This window comes from Aphelocoma coerulescens, chromosome 24 (genome assembly GCF_041296385.1).
Source record: "Aphelocoma coerulescens isolate FSJ_1873_10779 chromosome 24, UR_Acoe_1.0, whole genome shotgun sequence".
NCBI classification, from domain to species: domain Eukaryota; kingdom Metazoa; phylum Chordata; class Aves; order Passeriformes; family Corvidae; genus Aphelocoma; species Aphelocoma coerulescens.
In genome coordinates this window covers 239732-250316 of record NC_091037.1, presented here as the reverse complement: position 1 = coordinate 250316, position 10585 = coordinate 239732, and the positions used below count along the sequence as shown (strand labels likewise).

General features: G+C 45.2%; 1 protein-coding gene across 1 annotated transcript; it reads left to right on the top strand.

Annotated features, from left to right (window-relative positions):
- The first annotated feature begins 340 nt into the window (after window positions 1-340).
- Window positions 341-10498, top strand: VPS11 (VPS11 core subunit of CORVET and HOPS complexes). The gene is made up of 16 exons (XM_068994912.1): window positions 341-534; window positions 846-990; window positions 1178-1313; window positions 2370-2533; window positions 2635-2882; window positions 3282-3483; window positions 3759-3910; window positions 4871-5057; window positions 5464-5607; window positions 6078-6266; window positions 7127-7288; window positions 7762-7901; window positions 8211-8413; window positions 8997-9168; window positions 9279-9501; window positions 10221-10498. The coding sequence occupies exons 1-16, from the start codon at window positions 377-379 to the stop codon at window positions 10383-10385; spliced, it is 2790 nt and encodes a 929-aa protein (XP_068851013.1). The 5' UTR covers window positions 341-376; the 3' UTR covers window positions 10386-10498.
- The last annotated feature ends 87 nt before the right edge of the window (window positions 10499-10585 follow it).

Sequence of the window (10585 nt, the reverse complement as noted above, 5' to 3'; positions counted from 1 at the left end):
CAAATAACACACAAATAACGAGTCATATCCTGCTGAGCTCACAGCAGATGTGCAGATTTCATTAGTTCTTATCCACATTTAAATGCCAAACCTCTTTGCATGTACTATTAAAGCCTTATGGGAGAGAGGCAAATTAAAAAGATTATGAATTCATTACTGTAATGCAGGAATGTTACTGTAAAATGACTCATTTACGGTTGTTGACACCGTTCTGAGTTTTAAATCCCTAGCAGGCTCTGGGATATCTTTTCAATACGTATGTTCAAAATTCAATCCTTAAAGTCAAATTTCTTGGCCTTGCGGCTGCCCCGCCGCGTGACCCGAGGGGCGGAGACTCAGGTCACGTGAGGGGCGGGCGCGCGGGGCCGGCCCCAGTATGGCTGCCTACCTGCAGTGGCGCCGGTTCGTCTTCTTTGACAGAGAGACGGTGAAGGAGCCGTCGGGGCCGGATGGGGCCGCTTCGAAGCCCTTCGCGCTGCCCCCGGGCATCGCAGTCTGCGACTCGGGTCGGGGAAGCCTCGTGTTCGGAGATATCCTGTGCGGGGCCAGGCGCTGTGGCCTGCGCGGGGTTCGGCCGAGCCGAGGCCGCGTTCGCAGGCGAGTCGTGGGCGCTGTCTGGCGCGGGCTGGAGGGTACTCCGGCCTTGGGAATGCGACAGCTTTCCGTTCTCGGCTGTGCTTTGTTTAAAAAAAAAACAAAAACCCAGACCGCCGCTGGATGCGTTGGTGCTCCGGGGTTGCTCTGCCAGGAGTCAGCAAAAAGCATGCAGATTCTTGTATGATCAGAGGTGTGGGTCTTTTTTTTTTTTTTTTTCCCCTTATGTGCCTTAACTGTGATCTAAATATGGAAGGTCAGATTTGGTTTTTGCCTCGCTCCCTTCAACTCAGCAGTTTCCAAGCTTACAAGCTAAGGGTCACACATCTGTACCAGCTGAAGCAGCACAGTATCCTGGTTTCTGTTGGTGAGGATGAAGAGGGTATCAATCCTTTGGTAAGTTAAATGACAAAGAGAGGAAAATGCATTTGTAATACGGGTCATGAAGACTATTGTGATGATCTCAGTTGCCCTTTCTTACCTTAGGTAGCTTGTTCATTCTGGGTGCTATAACATTTTGATGCCAGGTTGTGGCCTTCTAATACCCCATGTTTTACTTATGCCAGATCATCATTATTTGTAGGTGAAAGTCTGGAACCTGGAGAAACGAGATGGTGGTAATCCTCTTTGCACACGAATTTTTCCAGCAATACCAGGTAACAAGCCCACGGTTGTATCCTGCCTAACTGTCCACGAGAATCTTAATTTCATGGCTATCGGTAAGTAAAACTGAACTGTAATAGCTTAAGAAAAATATTGCAGTCCTTACTGAGAGGTAAGGAACATGAATAGTTAACACAAGAATCAGCATAGAGCGTTCTGATGATCTTTCTTCTCACTCAGTTGTTACATTATTCTCACAGAGATGTTGTGTATCTCATGCTATGGGAGAGCTCGAGAAGATAAATGCGTAAATTTAGCCTGAGTATATATTTTGCACTAATAACTCTGACATTTGGAAGCACATATTTTTAGTTGATGTCCTCTTTCCCTGCCAGTCGGTAAGGCTGCGTCTTTATTGAACTTAGTACTAAATTTAGCTTCTGTTGGTACAGGAAAAAACATGAGTTTTGTGATACCTAATGTTACAGAGATATTTTTTCAAGCATGTTATAGAAACCTTTTTTCAAAGAAAAAAAGCAAATTTCCCTTTTTGGATTTAACCGTTCCTTTGTAATGGTTCTTGCTTAACTTCTGACAGAATAACAGCAGTAATGTTGTGAGACTACAAGTGCTCTCAGCTGAGTTGGTCCCTGCACTGAAATCAAAAAGCTTTCCCTGTGTGTAGGGTGGCCTCCAACACTGGAACAACTTACAGGACTGGGGCTGTTGGCAAGCTGTGAAAACTGCATATTTTACTCTCTCTTAAAAAATCTCCCTCTGGTCTTTTTTACAGTGTGTAGTGCGTTTTGAATAAGCAAGGGACTTGAAGTTATAGTTACAGTTGCAGTACAGGAAGGCCATTCGTAAAACAGAATACAGACAGAGTCAAACAAAATTAATCTGCATGTGAAGTTTGTGTGTGGAAAGCAAGTTGACCCTTGCTGAACAGTGCTATCCTATGTGCATTTGTGTGACAGCTCTGAACTGTAACAAGTGTGGTGGGGGGTGATTTGGCGAAGATTGACTTGATATGAGAACCTGTGGCAATTCCCACTGCTTTATTCCATGCTGCTGAGCATGGTGTTGTTGCTGACTGGAGCTTCCCTAAATTATGCTGGATAAAATTTCAGGTGTGTTGTATAAGTAATAGTTTAGTCCATCTGCTTCACCAGGTTTTGCAGATGGAAGCGTTGTACTCACTAAAGGAGACATCACTCGAGATCGGCATAGTAAGACCCAGATCCTACATGAAGGCAGTTATCCGGTTACTGGCCTTGCTTTTCGACAGTCTGGAAAAACAACACATCTGTTTGTGGTGACCACTGAGAACATCCAGGTGAGAAGCTAGTCGAAAAAAATGCGACTCTGACTTGCAAATTCGGTTGGCTTCAGAGGCTAGTTCAGAGCGATCCCCAAACCCTTGAGTTTCCTCTGTAGTCTTATATGCTTTCAGTGAAAGACTATCCTCACCTGGAGCTGGACACTCACGGTTGTGGATTGCGCTGTTCATCTCTCAGTGACCCCTCCCAGGATCTCCAGTTCATTGTGGCAGGAAACGAATGTGTGTACCTTTATCAACCAGATGAACGTGGCCCCTGCTTTGCCTTCGAGGGACAAAAGCTGATTGTTCACTGGTATCGGGGGTACCTCATCATTGTCTCCAAGGAGCGAAAGACTTCCCCAAAGTAGGGCTCCTCAAAACAAATGAGTTCTTTTTGCTCGTGCAGCTTCATGCTTTTTCTCTTTGTCCTTCTTCCCGGTGAATCTTTGCTCTTGGGGGTGGATTGCAACTTCGTCAGACGCTGTTGAGTTCATCCAGACCCCTATATTGATTAACTTCCACTGCTAGAGTAGCACAGTTAAGCGTGCTGAATGAGTGGGACTTTTTTCCAGTCCTATGAATTTCTCAGTGTAACAGGATGATGGAGTTTGTGTATAAATACATGGTGGTTTCCCTCTGGGTCCACTTAGTTTAATTGCCTAAATGAACTCTGTTTGTCTGGCTTTCTATACATCCCTAGTTTGAACAGGTATCAAGATTTCAAGTTATGTTCTTTTTGTTTTCTAAAACTTCTGCTCTCCAGGTCAGAATTTGCTGGGAATGAGGCACAGAATTCAGACAAACAAGTCCTGAATATCTATGACTTGTGCAACAAATTCATTGCATACAGCTCAATCTTTGATGATATAGTGGATGTCTTGGCAGAGTGGGGTTCTTTGTATGTACTGACCAGAGATGGGAAGATCCATGTACTGCAGGAGAAGGATACACAAACCAAACTCGAGGCATGTAACTATGTTTTCTTATTAGTCTCTGCCTTATGTTTGTAAGTTTTTACTGGCTCTGCAGACTGAAAAATTGAACCATTCAGGTAAGTGAGTTACATAATGAGTGACCTAATAGCTTTTCAGCATAACCAGTGTTGTAAGAAAATTGGTGTGTAAAAGCCCAAGCACATGTGTGCACTATGAAGAAGAAACAGCTTGTTTCTCAGGTGCATTTTGAACTTGTTTTGTGGGGTAGTATTTCTCTCATACTGCTCTTACCATGTATTTAACAGATGCTGTTCAGAAAGAACTTATTTGAAATGGCCATTAACCTGGCCAAGAGCCACCACTTGGACAGCGATGGTTTGTCAGAGATTTTCCGGCACTATGGCGATCATCTCTATAACAAGGGAAACCACGATGGAGCCATCCAGCAGTATATCCGGTAGGTGGGGGGTCCTGTGGAGCTGTGATGTTGTAGTACAGATAGGAGCAACATAGGCCTTGATTTCTGTTTCAGCCCAGGAGTAAAAGCAGTCCAAAACAAAAAAACGTATGACTCGAGGTGAAAATTGTACCTGTACAGAGAAAGATGTCAGTGAGACTAAAAGTCTTTGAACAAGTTGCTTGAAAATCGCTCTTTAAGCCTTAGGATAAAGTTCTTCTCTTTGATCACATTTTAACATGAAAAATGTAGGCTCATCGGGATGGAGTGGGGCCTTGACATCATTATAAAGAAGGGATCACTCTGTGCAAGATAGATGATGCAATTTGACTATGTATGGCGGTCTTCTTGGAAAGTACTCAAACAGTTCAATGTCAGTTTTAAAACATCTTGGGTTTTTTAAAACTAGAGCTCAGAGCAGCCTTGTTTTGGGGCTTACTGAAAACTTCATGTTCGATTTTTAAAATGCCACCAAGTGTTACATTATTGTGGAGCTGAGGCTTCAGAGTCCCTGGCATCTAGTGAGAGTCAGCACATCTTTTTACCTTTGACTTGCTTTAACTGTCACAGTAACTGTGGCTAAACTGCGCCATGTGGGCATAAGCATTTAAAACTGAGTTATGTGACTGAAATGAAGGAAAATGTAGCTTTTGTTCCTCTTTCCCAGTTAGTTGTGCTCAGAGCCTAGTCTGTCTTCTCACTGCCACCTTAAAGGAAGATTAAGTCCTCGTATGCTATCATGGTCGTGCCAGTTGAGGCCTTTGTATCAGTGTATGTGCAGATGGGTGGGTGGTCTTACACTGTAACTAGTTGTTGCTTCTGATGCATAGCTGAGCGATGGTCCCAAGAGGGTTAGTGCCTGCTAAAGTTAAGGCTTCTCTCTGTTTTGTTGTTAAGTTCTCCATTTATTTTGACTTCATGAGTATACAATATCTTGTAACATGACTCTTCCCCTCACAGAACTATAGGGAAGCTAGAACCATCTTACGTTATTCGGAAATTCCTGGATGCTCAGCGTATCCACAACCTCACTGCTTATCTACAGATGCTCCATCTGCAGTCCCTGGCCAATGCAGATCATACTACACTTCTGCTGAATTGCTATACCAAACTCAAAGACAGCTCCAAACTGGAAGAGTTCATTAAGGTATTGGGGGCAGGTGGAATCATGCTACATTGTTATGTTATCATAATAATTTAAAAGGGGTAGTGGTGACATTTTAAGTTCCCTCCTGTAGGACTCTTAAGAGAGCAAATAATGAATTTACCACTCAGTACTGTGGTTTTTGCTCCTTTATTTCCAAGCTCTTGCTTACATTCTCAGTTTGGTTGGTTTGTCATCTGGGTCTGGTGTGTGCTTGCTTCTGCCAGTGCAACTGGCAAGCAAATGAGAAGTGGTTCGACTCCTTCCTTTCTCCATGGGTGATTTTTCCCTTGCGTGAGAGGTACCAAGTTGTGCCTGCTCATGTTTTCCTCCTCTTGTGTAAATGATTACTGCTTCTGGACTGTTGGAATTTTTCTGAGGGACCATCTTTCTGCTTTTGTTCTCGAAGACAAGTGAGAGTGAGGTCCACTTTGATGTGGAAACGGCTATCAAGGTGCTTCGCCAAGCCGGTTACTACTCCCACGCCGTGTACCTGGCAGAGAAGCATGAGCATCATGAATGGTACCTCAAAATCCAGTTAGAGGACATCAAGGTGAGGAGACATAATTGCACATGTTCTTATTTGGGACAATACCAATTCTCTAGCCTCCTCTTTAGTGAGAATACCATTTCACTGATTTCTTTGCTGAGGATAGCGTGCTGATGAGAGCAGCAGCAACAATATTTGTTGCTGTTGGTGTGTTGCCGTTCTGCTTTTGGCTTGTGTGTTAGACTAGGTGTGGAAATCACAAGGTCTTGTTTTCTTTCAGATGTGGCTTTTTTCAGTGCCATTTAAGAGGAGGGAGGGTGGTTAGTTGGGGATTTATCTAAACGTTTCCCCCAGGCTACATCCAGTCTTTTTCTCTGAGGAGGAAAATGAGCAGGAATAGTGAACTAGGTGATAACTCAAAGTAAACAGTATTTACTGCATACTCACAGCATGTCTTCAATGCTGTCTGGCCTAACATCAAGTTGAGAGCAGAAGCGAATGTCCTGTGATTATTTTGCTGTCTGTCTCCACAGAACTACCAAGAGGCTTTGCACTACATTGGAAAACTGCCCTTTGAACAGGCAGAGAGTAACATGAAGCGGTATGGTAAAATCCTGATGCACCATGTCCCTAATGAGACCACTGAATTGCTGAAGATCCTTTGCACTGATTACCGGCCCTCGGGAGGTAATGAAGGCCCTGGGATGCTGGAAGGAAAAAAGGTATGGTTTGTGTTGACTGAGAGTTGTTGCTCTCCAGTAGTAACTTTGCAATGAGTGCTTCTGCATGCCTTGTGTTGCCAGCCTGATGTTTTAGTTACAATGAAAGTTATACCTAAATATACTCTGCTCAGGTGAGACCCCACCTGTAGTAGTGTATCTAGCTCTGGAACCCTTAGTAAAGAAAAGACATGGACCTTTTGGAATGGGTCCAGAGGAGGACTACAAAAATAATCAGAGGGATGGAATACACCTGCTCTGAAGAAGGGCTGAGTGAGCTGGGGTTGGCCAGTGTGGAGAAGGGAAGGCTTCAGGGAGACCTCATTGCAGCCTTTCAGTACTCAAAAAAGTTTTATAAGAAAGATGACGGCAAACATTTTTATTGGGCCTGTTGTGATGATGCAAGAGGTAGTGGTTTTTAAGTAAAAGAGGGCAGATTTGGACTAGATAGAAGGAAGGAACTTTTCATAATGAAGGTGGTTGCCCAGAGAAGTGGTAGATGGCCCCATCCGTGGAAACAAATACTCAAGTCAGGTTGGATGAGGACCTGAGCAACCTGATAGAGTTGAAGATGTCCCAGCTCATTGCAGGGGTGTTGGACTAGAGGACCTTTAAAGTTCCCTTCCAACCCAAATTATTCAATGATTCTATGAGAAGCTCCATCCTGGTGTACTGGTAGTCCTAGACACAGGGAACCTATTAAAGCTATTGTTCCGGATTGATCCTTGATGTAGTCGGCATCCTGTATTGTGCTGTATCTATCCTGTCTGAGACTCTGGAAGTGAACATTCCTCATGGCAAGGAGGAAGCACCAGTATGGCTTAGACTGATGTGGGTGCTTGTCTTTTTCTGACTTTTTACAGGCTAATTCAGAGGAGTTCATCCCAGTCTTTGCAAACAACTCCCGAGAACTGAAAGCTTTTCTGGAGCACATGACTGAGGTGCAGGCTGACTCTCCACAGGGTGTCTATGACACTTTACTGGAACTTCGATTGCAGAACTGGGCACATGAACAAGATGAGCAGGTTTGAGCTTCTCCAGCATTGTGTTTTGAGGGAGAGATTTGTTGTTTATGAGTAATATTTGTGTTCCTGCAATGCCCTTTCCAGCTGGGCATTGACAACATGAGGCAATACATCTGCTGTGCTGGACAAATAGCACAGAAATGGGAAAGCAGTTTAGTAGCTGGGGGATTACTCTTTTCAGAATGGCTGAGCTTGTTTAGTTTGAATCTCATTTAAAAACAGATTCCAGACAATACAGCCTCTGTGAGCAGATGCCTTGCCCACGAAGCTATATCTACTTGTTTGCCTAGATCTGTAAGGATGTTGACTGTTTGGGCAAAGAAAATCATGTCCTGTTTGCTTAAAAGGGTTAAAGAACAAGTACCAAAACTGACCTCTGTGAAAGAGCTGCAAATTGTCAGGTCTTAGTGCAAAATAGTGTGTATGTGGGTGTGCCTGTGTTCCCCTTCTTGACCTCTCCCCTTTCTTTGTAGGTCAAGGAGAAGTTGCACAATGAAGCCCTCACCCTCCTGAAGAGCGGAAGGTTCAAAACAGTCTTTGATAAGGCCTTGGTCTTATGTCAGATGCACAGTTTCAAGGATGGTGTTCTGTACCTCTATGAGCAGGGCAAACTGTGAGTGTTACTCTTGTCTTTAGAGTCCTGTCCTTCCCCTCTTGCCCCCACTGGAGCGATTTCTGAGCCATAAATGTCTGTACCATCAACAGTAGTGACCTCTTTAGTGTCTCAAGATGGGAACGGTAGATGATTGCTCTGCAGAAATACCTCTGTTAAAGCAAGGCAGTTAGATAGAGTGAAAAAAAGACTTGTCTTTGACTTCTCTGTGAGTCTGGGGATTGCATGGCTGGGTGAAAACCCTGAGGTCCCTGTAACAATTCAAAGGGCGAGATGGATCGTTGCAGCTGATGAGTCTTTCTCTCAAAGTTTCCAACAGATCATGCACTACCACATGCAGAATGAGCAGTACAAGAAGGTGATCGAGGTGTGTGAGCTGTATGGAGACCAAGAGGCTTGTCTCTGGGAACAGGCTCTTGGCTACTTTGCGCGGAAGGAGGAGAACTGCAAAGAGTTTATTGCTGCAGTGCTGAAACACATTGAGAACAAGAATCTTATGCCTCCACTCCTTGGTAATGATATGTGACACCCAACCCCCAGCCTCCCCTGCAATAAAACCCCAACCCAAGCAAAAACCAGAAAAACAAACCGCAGAAGACTCCAACCCAGACTAGTTTGTAGTGCTTTCTGTAGATCAGACATTAGAGAGAAGAATCAATGAAATTGGAGCCTGCCATTTGAATAACCTGCTCTATAGGGAAAAGCGATGTCAGTCACAGCTCCCTAGTTAGGAAACAAGATCTGCGGTATCAGTGAGATGTCTCATACATGATGTTTGTTCTGTCAGTGTGGGGCAGTGCAGGGCTTGCTGAAACTCCTGTTGTGCCTTGGTGGAGAGCTAGAATCCAATCCACTACTAGATCCTTCCTTTGTCCCTTTTGGTCTGAGCTATCCAGACGTGCTCCCAGTTGCCCATTTCTGGAGGATGTCAAACTGAAAGAGAATCTTTTAAGTGAGCTCTTCCAGCTCCATGGGAATGCCAACTGTCTTTGCCTGTAAGTGGCCTTTCCCAGGAAAGCAGTCTGTCCTGGCAGTACAAACATAGCTGCAGTTTTTTTGCTTGTGTTAGTAAACTAACATCTCAGTTGTTCTCAGTTGTGCAGACGCTGGCTCATAACTCCACAGCCACCCTGTCTGTGATTAAGGATTATCTTGTCAACAAGCTGCAGAAGCAAAGCCGCCAGATAGAGCAGGATGAGCAGAGAATTCAGAAATATCGAGAAGAAACTATGAGGATCCGCCTGGAAATTGAAGAGCTAAAAGCAAGGTGCAGGACTGTGTGCTGTCTTGTCTAGTCCTATACAAGGACAGAACTGTTTTCTTTTAGTAAAGTGTTGTTTGTCTTTCTCATGCTTCTCCATCTCATCACTCTCTCAGTCCCAAGATTTTTCAGAAGACCAAGTGTAGCATTTGCACCAGTGCATTGGAGCTGCCTTCAGTCCACTTCCTGTGCGGTCATTCCTTTCACCAGCACTGCTTTGAAAGCTACTCTGAGAGTGATTCGGAATGTCCTACTTGCATGCCAGAAAATCGCAAGGTGATGGACATGATCCGAGCCCAGGAGCAGAAGAGAGATCTGCACGACCAGTTTCAGCATCAGGTAAGTTAACATTGCCTATCTTACCAAGCTGAAATTAATAGAGTTTAGATTAATTTACAGACCTGTGGAGGCTGGTAAAGATAGGCAAGGCTTGAAAGTATTTTGTAAACAAGGTTATGTTAACTGAATAATGAGGCATTAGACTCTAGGGTGACTGCGTTGTGTAAAGGGCAGGAAGAGTCATTGTTGCTCTGCAAAGATGAAAGAGAATCTATTCTCACCTGACCCTCAGATGGGTCGAGACCTACTGGTCAGTGTGACAGCTGGTCAACAATTGCATAGAACAAATTAGGAAGAAAGGGAAAAGAAGAGCGTGAATCAGAATGGGGACAGCACCAAAATGTTGCATCTACCTTGTGTTCCCCAAGGATGAAGTGATGAGTGTGAGAATGGGACATCAGCTGGAAAACGTTAACATATGCGGAAACTAGAGCAGTTGAAGCACTCACCTTCCTGCTTAATTCAGTTGCTCCTTACCTCCTTGGTGCATGGCTCAAATGTGGGGTTGAAACAGGAACTGGAATGGCCAGTGTCAGAAAATCTAGCAGGTTCTTCTGCTACACCCAGCCCTTGCATGGAATCAGCAAGGAGCCAGGGACTGACATGGGCTGCCTTGTCCTCTAAGCCAGAAGCTTGTAAGTGCAGGGGGAGAAAGGAAGGGGGCTAGAGGCAAGAGGCTCTGGAGGCTTTTGCTGATGCTGCCGCTTTGTGTCTGGCAGCTCAAGTGTTCAAACGATGGCTTCTCAGTCGTTGCTGACTACTTTGGTCGCGGCGTCTTCAATAAGCTCACCCTAATCACGGACTTGCCCTCGGGAAAGACAGCTACGACCATCGAGGCTGGCCTGCAGCGGGAGCTGCTCATCCACACCAAGCGCAGTACCTGACCCCAGGCCCTGTCTACACGTCCTCTCGTGTTGTACGGGGTCCCCCGCTGTGTCCTCGGCCACCTGTATTAGGCTTCACCCCTTGGCCCCCAATAAACCAGACTGGCCGGGCAGTGCCGCACCGCAGCCCTCATTGACCGACCCGGCCGGGCAGTGCTCCGGGAGCGTGGGGGGACGGCGGCGGGGCGGGGGCGGCGGGG